Source organism: Sinohyriopsis cumingii, chromosome 5 (genome assembly GCF_028554795.1).
Source record: "Sinohyriopsis cumingii isolate HCF-2022 chromosome 5, ASM2855479v2, whole genome shotgun sequence".
Lineage (NCBI taxonomy): Eukaryota > Metazoa > Mollusca > Bivalvia > Unionida > Unionidae > Sinohyriopsis > Sinohyriopsis cumingii.
The window spans coordinates 150,062,121-150,085,877 of NC_142965.1; the positions used below are offsets into that span (position 1 = coordinate 150,062,121).

Here is a 23,757-nt window from a genome sequence, read left to right on the forward strand (position 1 = left end):
GTAATAGCGTCAGGAAATTGAAGCGGAATGATTTCTTCAACTTTTTCATTAAAACTTTGCAAGAATAATATCCAGATTTGAAAGTGATGGTATTTCATTGATTGTTGAAACTTGGTCTAGTGTCATTTTCAACACCTATCATTTTATAAAACAAATCTGTTCTTCTTACATTTAGCTGGATGTTTGTCTGCCAAAACCTCATCAATTAGGGAAGGTCACTATGATTACCTCTGCCAAAACCTCACCAATTAGGGAAGTTCACTATGATTACCTCTGCCAAAACCTCACCAATCAGGGAAGTTCACTATGATTACCTTTGAGTTGCGGACAAAACCTCACCAATTAGGGAAGGTCACTGTGATTAGGGTTAGGGTTAGGGTTAGATAATAAAAGTTATCCTACTCGCTCAGAAAGAGACTATGATGATGTTCCGAATGTTTCTCTCCCAATATGGTTACACACAATAATGAAGCATGTAAGTTTTCGCTGACAACTGCTTCACATTTGTTCTGAGTATGAGATCGCAGAGAACTAGCATCCGCCGTCTTTGTGAAAATACTGAATCTCTGTACTTTTTCCATGATGCACCGCGCCCATTAGCCTGGTTCCCTGCTTTATGTACTCTCTATTGTATATTCCGCCACATGATGAACGAATTGTGAGACATAGATTAGTAGTGAAAGGGGTCGGATTAGCGACAATGGGAATTAGCATTACAGAGACCCTTGGGTCCGATTAGCGACAAGGGAAATTTAACATGGAGAAAAATCGTGGGTCCGATTAGCGACAAGGGAAATTAACATGGAGAAAAATATCGTGGGTCTGTCTAGCGACAAGGGAAATTTAACATGGAGAAAAAAAAAATCGTGGGTCCGATTAGCGACAAGGGAAATTAACATGGAGAAAAAATCTTGGGTCTGATTAGCGTCAAGGGAAATTAACATGGGATTTTTTTTTTTTTTTTAAAAAGGGGTAGGCAATGGAAAGGCTATCTCTTTTCGAGATATATGGCTGGCCCTGAAAAGGGCCTTTGGGTTTTTCTTCTTCTTCTTTTAACTTCTTAACTTCTTCCACCATCCTCTTATTTTGTCCATCATTCCTTTCTTCTTTTTTTTTTGTGTTTCCGGCAGCCAGTCCGGGTGGCCCATGGCCCGGAACTTCTCTTGGATTTTCATCCAGTTTGTGTTCAGTTTATCGAATTCATCCCTTTTTTTTCTATTTTCTTCTTCTTTTCTTTCATTGGACCACTTTTCTTTGATCTTCTTGACCTCTTTGGTCAGCACATTCCTCATTAGTTCTTCAGCTTTCTTAAGTTTTTCTAACCCCCACTTCGCGAAACACCAATCTGTCCATTCTACAATGTCTTCTAGAAAGAACCTTGCACTCGTCACATGATCTATCGCTTCTTTTAACTTACCCACTTTGACATACGGTGGGTTAATTAAACCTCTGATTCTCTTCTCCTCATCCTCTATCATTTCTTTTACAATATTTACGGATAAGTGGAGGCTGGTTACTTGTCTTGAGACGAAGTCTTTTGTCACTGCATACCTCCATTCCTGTTCAACCCTTTCTACTACACTCAATCCATCCACCATCCAATACCAACTTCCCATAAGATCGTTGTATAAAGCTGAAGCTGCTGGCATCTTCTTGTTTGCTTATTCCGTAGAATGGGTTCCAATGGCCAACACTGTTAGTTTTATACTGAAAGCGCGTACGTGATGGAAAACATCCCCTAAAAACATAAAATTGATCTTACCTAGATCATGACCTAACAACGCGCGGACGTGAAGGAAAACATCCCCCTACTTTTTCATTTCATATAATATAACCCCAACTATACTGTTCACATACGCTAAGAAACCCATAATCTACTATTCACACAAACATACCTGAGCTCTTACAAACACAAACACACAATCACACAAACACATACCCTCACATTTTTTAAAAAAAGAGTTAGTGTTTATATTCACACTACTCTACCTACACACATTGGCAAATTAATAGTTATTTCTTTTCTAGAGTATTGGGTAGCCCTGAAGAGGGCTGTTTTTTTTGAACTCCTGATGCACCTATCTAATGGTTGCACCTTCCTGGCCTGGCGCCACACACGCATCTTCTTCCCCAGTCTTCTTTCACCTTTCTTCTGGGGAGCGCAGAGGGAGGATGATTCGCTTCAACACCCCAATCCTCTGTCTCGGGAATATTGAACGACATCCTCTCTTCTCTTTTCTTTTCCTCTTCTTCCCTCTCTCTTCTCTCCTCCTCTTCCTTCTTTACTCTTGCTTCTTCTACTATAGCCTCCGCTGATAGTTCGTTTACTATGCGCCTGGCATATTCCAGGTGCATCTGGAGTTCTAACAGTTTCACTATTCTGCTATTCATTCTTCTGGCTGTGTTGATCAATCAACAAGGTTAGCTAGACTGCCCAGCGAGTTTCAATTTATACTGAAGGCGCGGACGTGATGGAAAACATCCCCTAAAACCATAAAATTGATCTTACCTAGATCATGACCAAAAAACAACAACGCGCGGACCTAAAAGAAACACTCACTCACTTTTTATGCTACCCATCACTATTGTAAAATTTTTTATAAATCACTTCAATAGACTATCCACATACGCAAAGCAATCCAATCTAACCCCAAATATACACCTCAAACAGCCCAAAAAAACAAACATCATTTTAATCTACTATCCACATCAACCTACTTTATCACTTACAAACACAAACACATACCCTCACATTTTTTAAGAAAGAGTTAGTGTTTATTTTCACACTACTCTACCTACACACATTGGCAAATCGATCGTTATTTCTTTTCTAGAGTATTGGGTAGCCCTGAAAAGGGCTGTTTTTTTTTTTTGTTTTGCTATGGCATTCTTTTTTTAGTTTCTAAGAATGCGATGTCCTCTGAGGATAGACTTTCTGGCGATAGGTCTGCTTCTTCGGAAAGAGAAGAAGAACTCTTTGGTGTCGATACGGCAATCGACAAAGCCTCTGTCAGGTTCAGGTTGCTGCTGCTGCTGTTGTTGCTGTTGTTGCTGCTGTTGCTGCTGTCTCTGAAGTCTGTACTTCTCTGTCCATTCTTCTTTTTCCCTGTTCATTTCTTCTCTGAAGAGCTCTTCTATCAGGTCTTCAGTGATTTTTAACATTCTCACATTCTCTATTTCTTCTGGCTTCGGTATCAGACTGTGTCTGACTCTATGCAAATTCACGTAGGCTTCGTTGAGCTTAGCTAGTTTGGAGCACATCTTCGTAGGAGGATGAGTCGACAATGGATGGTTAGACTGGAAACAACCCCGGTTCTTAAAGTCAAAGCGCGGACGTGAAGGAAAACATCCCCCACACGGTTTTTGAGCCGCAACGTTTAGTGAGTGTCATGAGAGGGATAGTAAGAAATCAAAGAGCATCAATCCAACATTCTTATAGCTAAACAAACCACAAAGGCATTTTTTTTTTCAAAACACAACATTTTTTATTCAAGAATCACTTAACACTAAACAACAACTCTAACATTTTTTAACAATAATCCAACACTATAACATCAAACAATTTTTTTCAAATCACAAACATTTTTTTCTCAATAGACTTTCTACTTTGAACAGGGCTGACAACGTTGTGAATGAAATTGTGATTTCCACTGTTGGAAATCATTAGGCCATTGATGGACACTACGTTTCCTAGCTTGAGACAAAAGATAAGCATAATGATCACAAAACCATCGATCTACTTTCACATCGTTTCTAGCAGAAGAACGAGGATCAAAATGAGTCACTAAATGTTCTAAGGAATAGCCCAGGCTGCGATGATGCAGAAAATACACACAGTACTGTCCACACACCAAGGAATCTGTGCCTTGTAATTTCACGTTATTGAATCGGGTGGTTTGAGCATTTCTTCTCATAAAGTCGATGATATCGTCTTCCAAAGGGGGCAATCCGTACGAATCGAAATATTCCACACATCCTTCTTGAGGAAAGTAGACGGCTACCCAGTGGGTTCCTGGGAGATGACTGTCGTCCGTGTTGATCACGTAAGCTTGATGGTCTTTAGGTTTGCGATGAGGGAGTTCATCTTTAGCACAGACGACAGGATTCCAAGAAGCCGTATACGAACTGTGGTTCAAAAGGTAATAAAGTTCCCAGGTATCCATTTGTGTGGTTTTTTTCTTCTTCACAGGTAATAATAAGTCGTCAATTCGATCCTGACTTTTTGCTTGAAAATGTCTGACGAATAAACGGTTATTCGTTCTGTTTCCTCACTCTGATTCAGGAGAGCTTCGATACGATGGATCTCTTGAGTGGTTAATGGTGGACAAGAATGTTCACGCAAGTCTTTATACCACTGGTGCAACACGTCTTTGTTCGAGATGAGACTCCAAGCTTCGTCCAGATACTCGTCCAATTTTTCTTCTTGACTTAACATCAGGCATTTATCGTGTTGAATTTGACTGAGATGATCGTTTTGACATCCATAGCAATTTTTCTTGATCAATTCTGTCATTTTGTCGACCAAGTGTTTGGCAAAACAGGAGACTAAATGGGCTTCTTGTTCTGGCCATCTCGACTTCATCATGACAATTTCTTCGTCTTTGTCTTGGGATTCTCCTTCCACGGTCTCCTCACATTCCATGTCCAAAGTTTCTCCACTAGGTAAAGAGGGATAACAGTCTTCCATGGCTTCTAGTAATCTAGAATGACTTCTCTCAAACTGTTGATTTCTATGGTATTATCGAATTCTGCATACAGGATGACGTTCAACGTTGGATTATCATCAATACCGGGGTCTTTGATTGCAAACTGAATTTCCACACGAATCTGGCCGGATTTTATAGGGTGGAAATGTCCCTCGTCGCTGCCTTGGTCTGGAGTGAAATCGAAAGCCCACAAAGCGTAGCCTCCTGCATAATCTTCGTACGTAATGCCGTGACTGGTGTTGGTTCCTAACTGTCCGGTGGCTTCGTATAGGGACAAGTACGACCTTAAGTAATTCTTCTTTTTAAAGTCAGGTTCGAAAGGTCGGGTACACAAGGTCTTGCCATCGCGACTGACTTCAATCTTGGACACGTCAAAGTGTTTAAAGTAGAAAGGATTTTTAGCGATAGCTCCGTTGAAGGCTTCATTCTCGACGATACCAATGATTAAACGTTTGGGTAGCTGTCCTTGGAACAAATGATCTTCGATCATGGATCGCTGTCCCCTAGGAATGGTGAAAGTTTTCACTTCCACGCGTCGTATGGGATACTTGGCGGTCGTTCTGCTCAACGTCTGACTGATGTCGTTACCTACTTTAGGTAGCACTTCCACACGTCGCACGTAGAGTCTGGCTTCTTGGATTTTGGTTTTGTAATCGTCAGCACTAGCCAATAAATGGAAAGCGGTACTGCTCCGATTCAGTCTCAGGCGAACATTCACCCCGTTCAGCAAATATTTCTCTTGCAACCACATGTCCAAATGCAAACGGTCCATCAGTTCTAAACTCTTTCCATCTTTGATTCTGTCTCTTCGTTCTACAAATCCCCCATTGTGTTCTTTGGTTGTATCAGTTACCAATTCTTCAAACTGGCCTTCATCGTCAGCTTCCCATACCACACAGGCATTGAGATGAGTGTTCTTGGCATCTATTCCGTACGTCAAGAGATTTTCCAGGTAGGCCCGATAAGGGTAAGTATCCATGCTGCTGCTGACCAGTTTGTTGTTCAAGTACAAGTCCACTCCACTGAACAAGGAATGCATGAAATTGTTGACGGGAGCTACTGCTTCAGTGTCTATATCACCTCCTGTCTTATCTACAACTTTGACTTTCAGGTACAAGTAACTGCTATTCAGATCGATGTAATCTTCCGGCTGTCCTTTGATTTCAAACTCGATGGGAGCGGAATCGGTTAATGAGGAGTCGGGGTGAAATTCCACCCACTGAGATTCTTGCATGGTCATCATGGTAGGGGGCATGGCAAACAGATCCAGTTCCGTCTTGGAACAAGCGCAAGACTCTCGGTGCATCATTTTTTTTGTTCTGTGTCTCAATAATCGAAAACGTCTAAGTCTCGAACGGTTCTTCTTTTCTTGGCCTTTCTCGCTTGAAGTCTGGTGAAAGGGTGTTTTCTTCGTCGTCGTCTCTTTCTACCTTGTCCTTGCTGAATGCCTGACTCAGTAGCGTGCAGGGCATTTATAGGTGTGTCTCGTCGGCCTAAAATGTCTTTACCCGTTTGCAGCAAGACATTTTTGCCTGCCCTCATGAAGGCTTCTTTAGGGTTTTGTTTGTCGATGATGACATTTTGGAGAAATTCTTTGCCTTGCGTCAGTGCCGCATCTTTCAAGGCGTGCAATCCGCGTGTCACCATCGGTTTCAACACCGGGGCTACCGAACGAAAGGCTGATTTTAACATGTCTCCTAAACCGTGTCCTCGCTGTCGTGCAACCCCTCGGTACACTGGATACATGACTTACTTACTTACGAGTCGTGAGAGAACCGTTTTCGAAAATGGAGTTTCACCGTGACTTTTCCTTTGGTGAATGGAATATTTTGTCCCAGATCTCCCTTTAAAGCAATGTTGACTGTGTCCAAATAAGACTTGCTGACAGGCAAATAGTGAGGATGGACAAATTCGCGGTGGATGTGGTAAGTGTTTCCACCTTTCTCGTCAGTGACCGTGGCAGAATTTACTTTGAAAGGAATGACACGTAGTAACGGTACGGAGGTGTGTCCCACCACGTTGTACTCCACCACATCGGAGTACACGAAGATCAAATTCAGTCCTTGGTTCAGTTCTACCGGGTAACGAAAATACCTTGCAAAATGCCCGTCGTTGTCAATTTCTGCCCTTTTAATCTTTTTGGTGTCCTTATCCGTGACCATTTTGAGGTCTCCACCCAAAATGTCATACAATTCAGGGCAAAATTTAATACGTATACTTCTTTCCTCACTTTCAAATTTGATGAGTAGACGGTGAGACAGTTTGTGGTACTCGATGGTGACAGGTTTTTTTTTGTCCGGTCAGAACTTTATCAAAGGTTGCATAGAATTTGTCAGCGATGGCTTCCACCAGATGTTGACCACTAAAATAATGGCCTGGGTTAATTTTAAACTGATAAACGAAAAGAGGAGGAGGAGGAGAAGAAGAGTCACTGCTGCGGGGTAATAGCTCCATTGCAGAATGTGAGTTATGTTGAGGACTGCCCGTCATCTTTTGCTGCAGTGCTGGGTCCAAAATTTCGACGTCAAAAGTGTTTTGACCTTCAATGATGTTTTGGATTTGTGTTGGGTGAATCATTTCTACCAAAGCCACTTCCCAATGGGCTTCGTGATCTAAGGGGATGGCCTGAGGTAATTTGGCCGTGTAACAGCACAACGTGTTCTTGGGAAACACCTCCATGGAACTGTCACTGGGTAAAGTTAAGTAAAATTGGTTTTGGTGACTCATAATTCCAGAGTTCTGTGGCTGTCCGAGGGGTTACTGGACGTCAGAGGCGTGTCTCCGTCTAAAATGGGGTTCTGGTTGTGATTGAAGTGGTGACTGGCACTGGCACTGGACACAAGGTTCCCGGGGTTCCCGTTCGAGGTGAATTTCAGGGAGGGATTAGGAAGCAGGTAACCGATGCAACTGCTCAATAAAATGGTCCACAATTGTTTGTCTCCTTGTTGCAAACTCAAATTGGCGATGGCTGCCCCGATGACACAATACACCACGAAGATTTGGCAGAAAAAGACGATTTGCGTTTTAGGCACACGTTCTCCACACCACACCCACAAGGGTTGTTTTTGTAAATCTTGCACAGAAGAACTAGGTGAAGAAGGAGTGGTCGACGTAGCTGCGTCTGCTGTGTGAAAGGGCATGATGGTCACTTCTTTTTATAGTCGATGACTTGCGAAGCGTCGATCCAAGAATCAAAACTGGGTGGATATCCTTTCCAACGTACTTTGACTTCTTTGACACGTCGTTTGCCCACTTTACGGGTTCTGCGTTCGAGAATGCTTTCGATGTCGTACACGTCGTCTTCTTTTTTGGTGACACGTTGTAACTCGGGCAAATAAAACGTTCCTTTGAGCACTTCTCCGTTCATGTCTTCCAATTTATAGACGGCAGGATGACGGCCATGCACTCGTCCAGTGACGCGAAACAATTCGGTCGTCCAGTTAGGTAAGTAACCTTTGTCGAAAGTGCGTTTGGTTTTGCCGATGCGCACCCAATCTCCTACGGTCAACTCTCCACTTTTCTTGGGGACAGCCCTCGTCGGGGACGTACCGAACAGGCGCTCAAACACCAGCACTTCGTTGTCGGGAGTCACGTCTTGCGGGGCACGTCCGATGCTTCGATGGTAAGATTGGTTGTACGCTTGCACCAGGTGCGGTAAGATGTCTATGTACTTCAGAGTGTGGTGATGCGTAAAATATTTCCACATGCGTTCTTTCAAAGTGCGTTGAAAACGTTCCACGATGCTGGCTTTGGTTTCGGGATTCTCGGTGGTAAAAAAATGAATGTCACGTTTCTTTAATTCTTTTTGGAAAGCTTGGTTCAGAAATTCGGTGCCTTTGTCCGTTTGCCATCGAAGAGGGTGACGACCGCTTTGTTTCAGCACTCGTTGCAGGGCTCGCACTAACTCGCTGCTGGATTTGGAAGTCAAAGGCACAACCCAGGCAAATTTGGAAAAGACGTCGATGACACAGAACAAATATTTGTAGCCACGATTGTAGCTGGCCAAATGAGAGACATCGGCTAAATCGGCTTGCCATTGATGATCGATGCCTTCCACTCGGGTGCGACTTCTGGCAAACTTGCGTCGAATGGGTTTGTGTAAAGTGTAGGTAGCTTGTTCTTGTAACCATCGTTGCACTTGAGGTAAACGGAGACTTTTCAGTCGCGTTTTGGCAGCACGATACAATTTTTGAACTCCTGCGTAACCTGCAGGATGGGAGGGATCGTAGTAAATGCTGGCTAAGACTTTTTCCATTTTTTTGTGTTGATTGGTGTGTTAATAAGGCACCCACTCTTGGAAGAGGCTACTCTTTTTCTCTTGGGGTATTTTCTTGGATTGCAAGGCTTTGCGTGTGCGACCGGCAATAGGTGTCGAAGAGGAGGAGGAGGAGGATGTCTGAGCGGGGGATATCGCTTCTTGTTTCACTTCTGTCTTCACTTCTGTCTTCACTTTCTTTTTCTCTTGTGAGGAAGAAGGGGTGGCCATCATCTTTTTAATCCATCCAATTCTGGAGGTAGGTGGTGTTGTTAACTTGCGTACTTTTTCTGGTGGAGTTTGAAACCCTTCCTCTTCTTCTCCTTTTTCTGTCTTGGTCACGGGTACTGGTGGCACTGGTACTGGTACTGGTACTGGTACTGGTGATGGTGCTGGACTTTTCATCAAGGTCTTAAAATCTTTCAGAGTGGGTAGAGCTGTTTCGTCTAAAGCTTTCTGGTGAAAGAGTTGCAGTCGTTGCAAGAGTTGACCGTACTTTTGCGATTTTTCTGTTTCGAACAAATCTTGGCGATCCATCAAGGACTGCAGTTCGTGTTGTAACTGGGACATCTCGCTCAAATGGGGATTGGGAGGTAAATGCGGGGTGCGTTGTTCTTGCCACCGATGGTATTCCATCCATCGTTTGTAAGGCACTAAAGCTAGTTTTCGTCCTTCCATGGGGTTGTCAGGGGTCGATTCTGAGATCTTGGGACTTCCGAAGGCCTTTTTATCTTGCTCCCACCAGTCCTCCCAACATGGTTCCCAAGACTCCTTTCAGTATGGGGCCTAACAAGAGAGGTAAAATACCTCCACGTTGCACTAACATCTTCTTTTTTTGACGAATGGGAATTTTCTTTCGAACCATTTGGCGAAGAACGTGACGATGTTTGCTTAAGCATTGTTTCTGGTGTTTGGACAAAGGGATCGTGCCTTTCAAAACGTTCAAACAACATTCGCACACGGTATCGATGACCTCTTTGGAGGCCGTTTGAATGAGTTTTTTTCGTAGGGGTGGAGAAGCTTTGGACAGGACAGATAACATGTCCCCATGTTTGGCTAAACGTGGTGGCAGTCCTTTCCTTTTCTTTCCTTGGGGTTTTCTGGAGGGTGACATCTTTGAGTCTTCAGGAGCACCGAAAAAACACTGATACCCGACTTGGTCACAGGCCTTTCTTATACTGGAACGCGTCGCCACTGATTGTCTTTACGTCGTATCAGTTTGAGGACAGGCATGACACGTCGTGCAGGGGTACGCAACGGACTAAATCGAGCCAGTTCTTGCTTGGACAAATCCAGTAAACTTTGTAACATGCCCGATCTTTCTTGAACTTTGATTTTGGGAGAAGGTACTTTGTGAGCAGCATCCACTGCCACTAAATTGGAAGGTCCTGCCACTGGGGAAGTTCTTTTGGGGGTCATCAACGGAGAAGTTCTTGGTGTGATCAACGTCTCCAAGTACTCTTCAGTTCTGGGTGTCATTAACGGAGAAGTGGACAAATGTGAAGCTGCCGGAGACGCAGTCACCGCCGTGGCAAGTCGTGGTTTGCGAGTGTAAGGTTGCGTCCTGGCCGAAGTGCCTCTCTTGCGACTAGTTTTCTTCTGTGGACTTTTCTTTTTCTGAGGACTTTTTCTCTGTTTCTTTTTCTGGGGGCTTCTTTTCTTTTTCCGGGGTGGTGGTGTCTGGTAAGAGGAGGGTCCTGCCACTGGAGAAGTTATTCTTCTTGGGGACCTGGTCTTTTTCTTTTTCTTCTTGGGGCTTCGTTGGACTTTTGTCTTGGGTATAACTTTGGGGGCATTAGGATCCCATCTTAAGAGTGAGCGAATGATGACCCCTCCTAGAGTACCGCTCCCTCCAGGTTTCAAAATGATTTGTTTTTTGGTTTGAGTGTCGATGCGGGGATCGGCCAGTTGGACCAAAGCGACTTTGTTTCGATCGAAAAAGCGTTTGGTTTGATGAGGAATCTGAATGATTCCTTGGAGTAATTGACGTGCCGTCACAGTGAACCATCGTAAGACTTCTTTGAGACTAGCTTCTAAGACACGAGCTCGTGTTTGTGGATCTTTTTCTCGACTGATGCCATACAAGGCACGAATCAATTTGACGGGAAGATGCGACTGAAGGGACGTCATGTTCGCACTGAGAGTGAGACAGACGAAAAAGGGTCTGAGGTTTTTATAGATTTTTTTTTCATGGGGAGTGAAATGAAGTCGAGGACGGAGACGTGTACAGGACAGGCCCTCCGTCTTGGCACCAGTGGTGAAACAAGTGGGTACGAAATCGCAAATCCTCGGGAGTCGTAGGTTTCAAATCGACGAGTAAATAGGCGTGTGGACTTTGAGTGGCATCGTCGTACGCCTGAGTCAGCCAAGGCGTTCCTAACTGTTTGGCTAAGACTTGCACTTGCGATTTATCTCGAGGGCTTTTAAACAAGACCACGTAATGCGCATTGAGACTGATGGTGCGATGGGCTTTACTTTGTTGAAACAAATTTTGGGTGATGTAAACGACACTGGCATTACGGTGATGCCCTTTGCGCGTGAACCACAGTTTAATTTCTTCTTCGTCTTCTCCTAACATGTCGTCGAAAATGACCAAATGGGTTAGACGGGAGTCAGAGACGATGCCGTCGTCTTCTTTAGGAATGCCTTCCACAAACATGATGGAATCGCCTTGACTTTCTCGCAAGAGGCTGTACGCCGATTGCCACTCTTTGTAACACCACACGATTTGTTGAGGGGGTCGATCGATCAAATGATGTTTATGTTCGATCAAACGTTTGACGAATTCGGTTTTGCCCGAACCGCTAGGTCCAGCAATGAGCATGTTAAAGGGATGGCGAAGATACAAAGCCTCCCAACTGGCACGATCTAAGTGTTCGTCGATGACTTTGACAGTAGAGGAAGAGGGAGCAGAGACAGCAGAGGTAGCCATGGTGTGAGAAATGTCACTTGTGACACGAAAAAACAAACAAGACAAGAGTTTATATACTTTTTTCAGAACACGTTTATTGAATGTTTCAAACATGAATACGAAAGACAAAAATGCATAAAAGCCAAAGGCTTAAGTACAAGAATAAAAGGCACATGATAACGATGAATGTGGAATAAACACAAGTGTCTGTACAACATGTTTTGGGTAATGTTCTAACCAGTTCTATAGTAGGGGGTAAGGTCACACAAGTGTCCTCCCGAAAGGGTCTTTCAGGCCTGTCCACGACAGTCCTGTCCTATGTGACGGGTTCTTCTGGCACCGTCACTAACACGGGTTGAAAAGTAACTTTTTTCCTTGAACAACTCTCGTGCATACTGGGCCACTTCTTGGGTCCAAGCCTCAAAACCCCATTCTTTCCAGGCACGGACATCTGTCCAATGGGGATGTAAGTCACAAGCTACACACACAACGTCATACACGTCTTGGGTAGCTAAAAGTTGACGAATCTTTTTTTCCTGTTGAGGTCGAGAAGTATCCAGATGAAAACGCAAGGCTTTGAGCAAAAGGAGTTTTTCGTGACCATTTAAGGCCATTGAGGTGGTAAGTACTGATCATAAAGAGTCCACAAAGAATCGGCTGGTAAACGAAATCCCAGAAAACAAGTCACTAAGACACACACCACTTGTCGTCCCAAATTGAATGGATACAATTCTTGTAATAATCGATGGTAATGATCCACGGTTTGAATATGGTCATTGAGTTCCTTCCACGGAATCTGTTGGATTACATACGACATAAGTCGTGGCATAGCAGCCTGTTTTTATAGTCTCTTTGTTTCGAAAAGAATACACGTACTTTCTAGCCAGTGATCTTCGTTCTCCAGTTGGGAATGTAAATCTTGCATACTGTAACCGAAACGTCAGAGTTCGATTAGAAGTTTCCTCTTCCGCTAAGTAGATTCCACGTAACAAATGTTGGTAATCCTTTACCTCGTCTTCCTCAATGGGTTGCTCTAGGTGAATCTCGAAGTAACCAAAATGATCAACACGTGAATCATCGGGGGCCTGGAAGTATTGAACAAGGTCTGACCACTGAAACAATTTCTGACGAATCCGTTCTCTTATACCATTCAGGTACCAGTGGTTAAAGATCTGGTGACGTAACGGATGCAGTTGTTCTTTACGTTTCACTTGTATTTTCACCAGCTCTCGGTAAATGCGTTCTCTCAACTCCACAGGCAAAGCACGAATGTTCTCTAGCAAAGTATCCATGAATAGGTCATACTAAATCCTCTTTGGTCTGACACAAGAAATGTACTCTTTGCACAAACATGGTTTCACTTCAGTGTCGAATTTAAATCGTTGAGTCACTAATCTACACATTACAATTCGTTCAGAAGTTTCCTCTTTCACTAAGTTGACATTGTGTTCAAGATGTTGGTAATTCGTTAACTCTTCCTCTGGAATTCGATGCAGTACGTTTACAATGATGTAACTACAATCGTCCATACCAAACCAATCCTTTTTAAAACTAGAGGATCGTTGATCAATGTCTGTCCGATGGAACACTTTCAATTGAATCAATCCTTGTATAGCCTTCAGGTACCAGTGGTTCAAACACCGCTGACGTAACGGATGCAATTGTTCTTTACGTTTCACTTGTATTTTGACCAGTTCTCGATAAATGCGTTCTCTCAACTCCACAGGCAAAGCACGAATGTTCTCTTGTAAAGTATCCATGAACAGATTATTATGGTAAGAAGTTACTTCAATGTCTCGGTCCCACTAAGGGTAAGTAATGACAATTCGGTGACCATCGAGCATGTTCTACGTAGGCCGAATCTTGCGGTTCCCAGTGGTGAAGTGACACACCGCAACTGAAGCACTTGACTTTATCTCCTTCGCCCAAGTAGAAAAATCCGGCTCTGGCTAATTCTTCAGGGGTCGGTCCTCCCAGATACTTTGGCCATTTTCCTTTGAACGATTGAAGACGATTTTCAAAGTCGCAGTATTCTGACAAACGCACAGGGAACGAATATTCGTCTTTCACAGGTTCGTTTCGATGAGGGTTGAGTGACATGGGTAGGAGTTTGCTCAGGGCTGGATGACATCCGTAGGGGGGTAGACGTGAAGGTCGACATTCCCCTTTAAAACGAAACCCAGTAAAATGTCCAAGAGGACCAGTGGCATCACTTTCGCATCCCACAGGTTTGACACGCACAGCATCACTTTCCATGATAGGAGTAGGGACACTAAAGTTCCCATGATGCTTTACGGCATCGCTCAGGTCACAACGTACAGCATCGGTCCCATCGCAAGGCTCACAATCGCACTCGTCTGCAAACTCCGTTACGCAATTACAATGGTAACCACATGGACAATCGCAGTTTCCTTCCGGACATTTTCCGTCGCAATGCATGGGTCTTATCCATCCAATATTAGTCACACTAGAGGAAGATACAACTTTTTTACAATCCCCAAACTGGAACGATGCCTCTTTCAAAATATTCATCTTGTTCGCTCGGTCTTGGTAGTCACAATGAACTATCGATCTTGCCTAGGGTTCCTTTTTTATATACAGACCAATACCGACGTGTCCATACGGTAAGGTGAAATGATTGGGAAGTCGCACTCGCTTCTGGTATACGATTTGATAGACTTTTTCCAGGGGTCGACTGACGATGTGGTGAGTGGGTAAACGTACAATCTTGTTCGGTTGGTGAGTGGTCACTTTAAAGTTTCCATCCTCTCCCGATTGCAAGGCTTCTTTCAATACCCCAAAGTTGACCACTCGACTGGTACGATAATTCAGAGTCAGTCCTTTCACTTTGCACGTCGTGTGCACTTCTCCTTGTTTGTCCCGGTATTCGTAGCCGTAATTTTTGGGACCACCACTGACGAAACTTAGAATCTTGTCGTCGGGATGCTCGTCTGTCCAGGCTCCTAAACGGTCTCCTTCGATGTCAGGGTGATGTTGAATCGGGTGATGGATGTAAATGCAACTGTCCGTGTCAAAGTACAGGACGCGTTCTTCTAACAGTTCTAAAGCTTCGTACAATTTTAAGCGAGCATGGGCTGTCACGTAGGCCGCAATGATGACATTTCCAAAAGGGTCGTCTTGTACAAAGTCCAGATCTTCTTCGTAATTGACCAAGATCAAATCCTCTCGAACGACGTCCACGTGTTTCATGTATTTGGTTTTGTCGTGAATCATCTGGAAGTAGCGGAAAGGTTCTGTCAAATATTCCGTCTTGGGTAAACACGGTCGTTGTGCCATTTTACCCCACAAGCAATTTAACATCACTTTGGCAAACGATCGCCTGCCTTCGTTTTTCTCGATGTGGTCTAAAGTGATGCCTTCTTGTTCGTAGTATTTCTCTTTGAATTGTATTTGGTCTTCGGGAGTGTGACACCAGGAAGGATAGCCGCTGGCTTCTTGTTTCAGTTTCAAAAAGGCATCCACGTAGTCGGCGAAAATGCCTTTCTGAGTGGGGTCACCCTTGTGGTATTGTTGTGTCTTGGGAAAGTGGCAAATTTCGTACACTTCTAACAGTTGGTATCCCATGTCCAGAGCTTTGAACAATTCCACGCTGACCCAGGTTCCCGTCAAGGCACGTTCTTCCTGGCTGTGATGGCAAGGTTGGTCCTGGTTGCACGTTTCGGCACAAGTACGGCACAAGGGAAACATCAGTTTGCCTTGACAATGGTGAGGTAAGACGGGATGGTATAGGTTCGTGGGAGGCAAAACTTTACACTTGATCAAGCCTTCGTATTGTCGAATGTTTTTCAGGTCGATGTGTTCCGTCAGCAATTGCGGGTGCCCTACAGGAAAGCGACAATATTTGCACACGTAGGGATACAGCGAACACACGTCCAAGTATTTGATTTCTTCTCCTTTCTCTTCGTCGGCTTGGTACAGCAAACAGGTGGCATTGGTCCTTCCTCCGTACAAACTATCCCTCGGGTTTAGGGGGTCCATCAGCTTGTAACTTTCCACGGCACGTTTAAACTCGGGATCGGTTTTCATACGGTGATCGTATTCGTGTTCCCACATTTCCACCACTTGGTATCCTTCCTGTTCCAACTTTAGGCGCCGCTGACAAGTGTCCTGGTACAAGTCTTCCATGGTTCGTTGCAAAAACTGATTTTTAGTGCCACGGTCAGGGTAACAGACGGGACATCCGTGAAATAAGCAACCGTTAAACTCGTACACGATCTTGGGGTTTTCTAAGTCCCAGCCATCTACCGAATGCGTTCCGATGGTCTTTTCGCCTCCTCCGTTGCGGGCATGCTGAATCCATTTGTCTTCCTTGTCGCACAAGTAATGTAACCAACGTAGGGCTTTGACCGAGTATTGACGTTTGACATAGTGGGTCGTTTGAGGACTGATGACAGCGACGGTCTTTTCAGGCATGAATCGTTGTCGATACACTAAGGAACACGCTTTGGCAATGGTGCAAGCTTCTTTCAAAGGATCGACCCCTCCGTGTTCCATGAACAGTTCTCGAAATTTTCCACAGCAACGCCGTAAAATGTCCACGTCGGAACGACAATACTTTAGCATTTCTTCCTGAAAGTCGAAAGGGTCCGAGGCGTGAGCCTGGTACCAAGCGTAGAAAGCTTCTCGTTGTTCGGTACGCATGTTGTCGGGGTCGTAATAGTGAGCCTCAGGCAAATGGGGTAGAACGGCATGTTGATTGGCTTCCGTATTGAAAAAGTGTGGAAAGTACCCTTTAGCCATTTCTGTCATTCCAAACGTTTTAGGCATTCGACTCAAAGGCATGGCCAAATAGCTCATCGAATCTTTAAACTGTACTTGTCCCACTTGCATGAAAATGATTTTGGCTCCGTTCAAAGTCACTTTAGGACGCTCGGTGCCTTGTTCCGTATAGTACCTCAAAAGAAACTGTCCATCGTATCCGGAGAAATTGTGAGCCATCACCGTGGCATGACGATGACAATCTCCGTAACGTTCGATGTCCTCTTGGCTCCACGTCTTGTCGACGGGGTCTAAGACCCATTGGGCAAAATCGGCTAACGTGTTCGGTCCCCGAAAGATTTTTTCACGCCCTACAGGAATCTTGCTGCAGTGAGGGCAATGACTGAAGATAGGTTCTTGAATGCACTTCTCGCACGCTCGATGAGCCACGCAGAAATTAGGAATGTGAATGCCAGTCTCTTGCATGCATTCGAAATCGAAAAAGATGAAATTGCCTTTTTTATTCTTGTGACCGTCCTCTTTCTCTGGTGGGGGTTGGTATTTTTGCACGTAACATTGGTGTTCCAAGTCGACGATGTGGTGACAAATGTGACATTTTTTCTTTCCTGAACATATGTGTGCCTTGGTATTATTGGTACGTAGGCCTTGTCTACACGTAGGGCACAATCTCAGGAGTTGACAAGCACATTTCTGCTGTGAACCTTGCGTTTTCAGATGTTGTTGGTAACAGGTAGGGCTGACAAACGTGCGCAGACAAGTTGAACAAGGCACTGGTTCTTCGCTCAGACAGGGTGAAGAGGCCAAACATCCTGAGCATTTCGATCCACAATGTTTGTGTTGCTCTCGATTATTATAACCATAGTCACATTTCTCACAATAATAAACATATCCCAGGAATCCAGTGATACTGGTAATGGTATCGAAATGTTCATCGTGATGATAGACATGAATGTATTTTCCGTCCTTAAAGTCTTGGCCTCGAAACAACAGAGGTCCGCGCATTTCTTGAGGGTGCACTTTCAAGGTGTAGCGTGGAGCTAGGACATCTTGCAATTTTTGCATCTCAGGAATGCCACAGGGTGTGTCTTTGGACAGGCCAGCTTGTTGCAACAGGAGTTCTGCTTCATTTCGTTGTTTGGCTCGATCGGATCGTTGAATAGTTTTCCAGGTTCTTTTCCATTCTACCGTGTCGTTCTTGTTGGCATAGGTTCGTCCCACCACGATGGCACGGGCTAAACACATCTGGTCTTGAGGGTTGTGAATTTGGACGAGGCTCTTTTTGGTACTGCGAAGGTCGTTCACCAATAACACCTTATTGCGTTGTCCAGTCCCTTGAGGAAGAGAGACGTGAGCCATTTTCAGTGTGGCTTTACCATCGGTGATGTCAAACTGGTCATTAGATTGTTGTACGTGTTGAATCTTGTCCATGATTTTGGAAGGGGTTAGTTCTGCGGGTCTGCTAAACTCGATCCAAACAGGGGATTTCAAACCGTCGTGATCTATGGATAGTGTCAAGCGATCGTCTTCTTTGGGTTGACATTGTCGCTTAAGTGAAGTGAGCAAAGAATCCCACATCTCGGTGATGAACCCTTCTGCTTTCTCCAACGGTAGGTCGGACTTGAAATCTTTAAACTTCACCGTGTAGGTGTAAGCCGTGGTTCTAAATTTTCTAGAGGAGCGCTTTTCCGTCTCTCGAATGGAATAGTATTTTTCAGGGTTGAGTAAGGGTGACGAACTTGGTTTAGAGGGTTCGGATTCTGGTTCACTCATGTCCTCTTCAAAATCACTGGCATGAATTTGTGCCAAGATTTCAGCCCTAGTACGAGGCGATAGATCACGTTTCTGCCTCTTACTTTCTTTTTCTTTCCTCTCAAATGAATGGGATCGTTTCATCTTGAGTGAAAAACGTCAAATGACTCAAGTTCAAACACCATAGACTAATTTATAGTCATGGCAGACTAGCGTATATAAAAGGGTGTGTGTCTTGTTCTTTCACTATTCATTTCACTCTCAAGCCGAGCACAACGATGGAAGAGACTAACCAAATCGAACGTTTCGTCAGAGCTTTGCGAGGGGTCATTAGAAAATTCTCTTCTGACCAGCCTACGGACTACTCTCCTTCCTTTCGAGATAAAAGTCAGGATACTTGCTATATCTGTCAGAAGAAAGGGCATTGGTCTTCAGAATGTCCAGACCGTCAAAAAAGAAAAAAAACAGGGGATAAAAAAGACAAAAGTCAAGATACCTGTTATTATTGTAAAGAAAAAGGACATTGGTCTCCAGATTGCCCAAAAAAGAAACAAGAGGAGTCAGAAGAAAAGAGGAATTCTTCAGAAGAAGAGAGTGATTCTTCTGAGGAAGAAAGAAGACAGGTGAAGAAAAAGAAACAGGAGAAAAAAAGAAGAAGGGAAGAAAGCGAGGAGGAGGAGGAAGAGGAGGAAAAGAGTGTGACGGTGAAAAAATTCAAAAACCAGAGAGACTAAACAAGGAGAAAAGAAGAAGACAATGAACTTTTAATTAAAGTGTTGTGTTATGAATTGTGAATTGAATTGTAACAATGGAGAAAAGAATAAATGAATGATATAAGGTAAGTGTCTTTGAGTTTTGATTTTAAAATAAGAACGTACACTCACGCACTCATACACAAACACGTACTATAAGGGTAAAATGGGCTGTTGAATATTTTTTTTTTTGAGTTATTGGCAATTTGAAATTGTATATCTTTTCGAGAAATGTGGCTGGCCCTGAAAAGGGCCTTTTTTATTTCGGTGCAGGGGTGAGTTTAACCAATCAACTTTAACTGCCTTATGCCTTTGCCACGGCCAAGGCCTACTTCTGGACTGCGTAATGTTGATGATTGGGTTGAAATCACTAAGGGTGGTACGGTAGGCTTAGTCACAGGGTTAACGTGTTTAGCTCGGGAAGGTCGTATTCTCTTCGGTCGTGATAAAGAAGTCTGATACATTTGTTTCAGACTTCTTAACTCCGCTAAAATGTCCAACAGTACCGTGACCGTTTGATTTTCACCCTCTTGTTTCTTTGTTGCTACTTCTTCTTGCTGTTGCTGTTGTTTTTTTCTTACCTCTTCTTCTTGCTGCTGTTGCTGTAGGAGAAAAACTTGTTCGGCTTCCTTTTGTCGTTGTATAAATTTCTCCAATTCTTCTTTCTGTCTCTGTCTAAAATTTTCCACTTGCGGTAATGAAGAAGGTAACACGGGTTCCGGAACAAATTCTTGCGAGGAGAGAAAATCCACAAAATCCCAATTCACCTCTTCTGAAAGTAAGTCCGGGTTCCCTTGGGCGGTCTCCCCTGCTGGTGCACCCCATTGGATCGTTTTCTGAGTTTCCGTCATGTTGAATCACTGTCGTATAGATTGACTGCACACAAGCGCTAGCGAATCTATATTGACTACGTGACGTCACAGACTGCTCTCTTCGGATTGGATGCGGGCTGACTGAATTCTGTAACGCGTGTTCGGATTGGTGAATGAACTCAATCCGTTTCAATCCTTTCTGTCCCTATAAATAAGCGCAGTTCACTGCATTGATTCACCTATTCTCGGAGCCTCAACATGTGGACCGACGTTGAATCTTCAACCCTTGTGTCAACAATGATGTTCAGGACGGACATGCTCATGTATGTCCGATCCAAGTGGACCGTTGTCCACAGGACCAGCAGCAGCCTGTGGATAAGAAGAGTCTATATAGAGAGACAAGGTTGCCTCAAGAGGACTCTGATGTATGGCCCTGCTGTAAGACGAAGTTTGAGGACAAGAAGATGTCGCAAATGCCCTTTATGTTAAGGGCATATTAACATAAACCAAAGGCCCTTTTCAGGGCCAGCCATATATCTCGAAAAGAGATAGCCTTTCCATTGCCTACCCCTTTTTAAAAAAAAAAAAAATCCCATGTTAATTTCCCTTGACGCTAATCAGACCCAAGATTTTTTCTCCATGTTAATTTCCCTTGTCGCTAATCGGACCCACGATTTTTTTTTTCTCCATGTTAAATTTCCCTTGTCGCTAGACAGACCCACGATATTTTTCTCCATGTTAATTTCCCTTGTCGCTAATCGGACCCACGATTTTTCTCCATGTTAAATTTCCCTTGTCGCTAATCGGACCCAAGGGTCTCTGTAATGCTAATTCCCATTGTCGCTAATCCGACCCCTTTCACTACTTAGATTTCACTCGTAACCGGCGAATAATACCAGCTTGTCATCTTAGCATGGGCACCAATGAAAAGTAAGTTAAGTGTTAACGATCCATCGGGAGTACATAACAGGTTCTGAGAAACGATGGCATTTAATTTGGATTTTCGCAGCAACCTCCCACCTACGAGGCATTTGATGATTCAATGACAGATGTACTTATATGTCGCTCTGTTGTATTTTTCCACAGATTTAGACATGAAAAGAGGAATGTGTTTATTACCACAGGTGTATTTATAGCGATGAATATGTTAAATGTAGGTGTATTTATTATGATGACTATGGTAAATGTAGGTGTAATTATTGTGATGACTATGGTAAATGTAGGTATATTTATTATGATGACTATGTTAAATGTAGGTGTATTTATTATGATGACTATGGTAAATGTAGGTGTAATTATTGTGCTGAATATAGTAAATGTAAGTGTATTTATTGTGATGAATATGGTAAATGTTTTTGTTTAAAATTATTTCCAGACAATGTAATCATTCCGAATGTACCGGCCAGCTCCAGAGCCATGATAGGAGGGACACCAATTACTATAGAGACGGCAACAGTAAGTGTTCAAACATATTTCCATTTTTCCCTAATATTGATTGTAATTACACAAATAAAAGAAGTGAAAAAATTTATTAAAATAACATTGTCAGTCAGATGATATAGCCTAAAACGGTTATGTTTATACATTGTAATGTCGTAATCAAATTGATGTTGATTTAATTGATATTATTGTGGTTATACATTGTAATGTCGTAATCAAACTGATGTTGATTTAATTGATATTATTGTGGTTATACATTGTAATGTCGTAATCAAATTAATGTTGATTTAATTGATATTATTGTGTTTGTTGATTGTAATGTCATAATCAAACTGATGTTGATTTAATTGATATTATTGTGTTTATACATTGTAATGTCGTAATCAAATTGATGTTGATTTAATTGATATTATTGTGTTTATACATTGCAATATCGTAATCAAATTGATGTTGATTTAATTGATATTATTGTGGTTATACATTGTAATGTCGTAATCAAATTAATGTTGATTTAATTGATATTATTGTGTTTGTTGATTGTAATGTCATAATCAAACTGATGTTGATTTAATTGATATTATTGTGTTTATACATTGTAATGTCGTAATCAAATTGATGTTGATTTAATTGATATTATTGTGTTTGTTGATTGTAATGTCATAATCAAACTGATGTTGATTTAATTGATATTATTGTGTTTATACATTGTAATGTCGTAATCAAATTAATGTTGATTTAATTGATATTATTGTGTTTGTTGATTGTAATGTCATAATCAAACTGATGTTGATTTAATTGATATTATTGTGTTTATACATTGTAATGTCGTAATCAAATTGATGTTGATTTCATTGATATTATTGTGTTTGTTGATTGTAATGTCATAATCAAACTGATGTTGATTTAATAGATATTATTGTGTTTATACATTGTAATGTCGCAATCAAATTAATGTTGATTTAATTGATATTATTGTGTTTATACATTGCAATATCGTAATCAAATTGATGTTGATTTAATTGATATTATTGTGGTTATACATTGTAATGTCGTAATCAAATTAATGTTGATTTAATTGATATTATTGTGTTTGTTGATTGTAATGTCATAATCAAACTGATGTTGATTTAATAGATATTATTGTGTTTATACATTGTAATGTCGCAATCAAATTAATGTTGATTTAATTGATATTATTCTGTTTATACATTGCAATATCGTAATCAAATTGATGTTGACTTAGTTTATATGACTGTTCTTTTTCCTGTTGTTGTTTCTTATTAATAATGCTACTATTGTACTATGTGATTGCTCTTTATTGTCCTCTGGACTTAGTGGATCATGTATCATTTTATAAACGTATATATATATACATATATATATATATCTATATATATATATATATATATATATATATATATATATATATATATATATATATATATATATATATATATATATATATTCTTCAATTGAACCACAACCCGTTCTACCAGTAATAGCTCAGATTAGTATAGATGTATGTCTGATTGCATTGTACATGTATAGGTACAGTACGGTAGAGTGGTCCACCATGGTAATTATGGTTTGTACATGTATAGGTACAGTACGGTAGAGTGGTCCCACCATGGCAATTATGGTTTGTACATGTATAGGTACAGTACGGTAGAGTGGTCCACCATGGTAATTATGGTTTGTACAAGTATTGGTACAGTACGGTAGAGTGGTCCACCATGGTAATTATGGTTTGTACATGTATAGGTACAGCACAGTAGAGTGGTCCACCATGGTAATTATGGTTTGTACATGTATAGGTACAGTACGGTAGAGTGGTCCACCATGGTAATTATGGTTTGTACAAGTATTGGTACAGTACGGCAGAGTGGTCCACCATGGTAATTATGGTTTGTACATGTATAGGTACAGTACGGTAGAGTGGTCCCACCATGGTAATTATGGTTTGTACATGTATAGGTACAGTACGGTAGAATGGACCACCATGTTAATTATGGTTTGTACATGTATAGGTACAGTACGGTAGAGTGGTCCACCATGGTAATTATGGTTTGTACAAGTATTGGTACAGTACGGTAGAGTGGTCCACCATGGTAATTATGGTTTGTACATGTATAGGTACAGTACGGCAGAGTGGTCCACCATGGCAATTATGGTTTGTACATGTATAGGTACAGTACGGCAGAGTGGTCCACCATGGTAATTATGGTTTGTACAAGTATTGGTACAGTACGGTAGAGTGGTCCACCATGGTAATTATGGTTTGTACAAGTATTGGTACAGTACGGTAGAGTGGTCCACCATGGTAATTATGGTTTGTACATGTATAGGTACAGTACGGTAGAGTGGTCCACCATGGCAATTATGGTTTGTACAT

The 23,757-nt window shown here is 42.3% G+C and overlaps 1 protein-coding gene across 3 annotated transcripts in view; it reads left to right on the top strand.

Annotated features, from left to right (window-relative positions):
• Positions 1 to 23,757, top strand: part of LOC149800448 (inactive ubiquitin carboxyl-terminal hydrolase MINDY-4B-like) — a 145,935-nt gene that overhangs the window by 50,782 nt on the left and 71,396 nt on the right. For all 3 annotated transcript variants that reach the window (XM_089960068.1, XM_089960069.1, XM_089960071.1), the window contains one exon: positions 21,301 to 21,380. In XM_089960068.1, the coding sequence (XP_089816194.1) occupies positions 21,301 to 21,380 (80 nt within the window). The remainder of the gene's footprint in view (positions 1 to 21,300; positions 21,381 to 23,757) is intronic.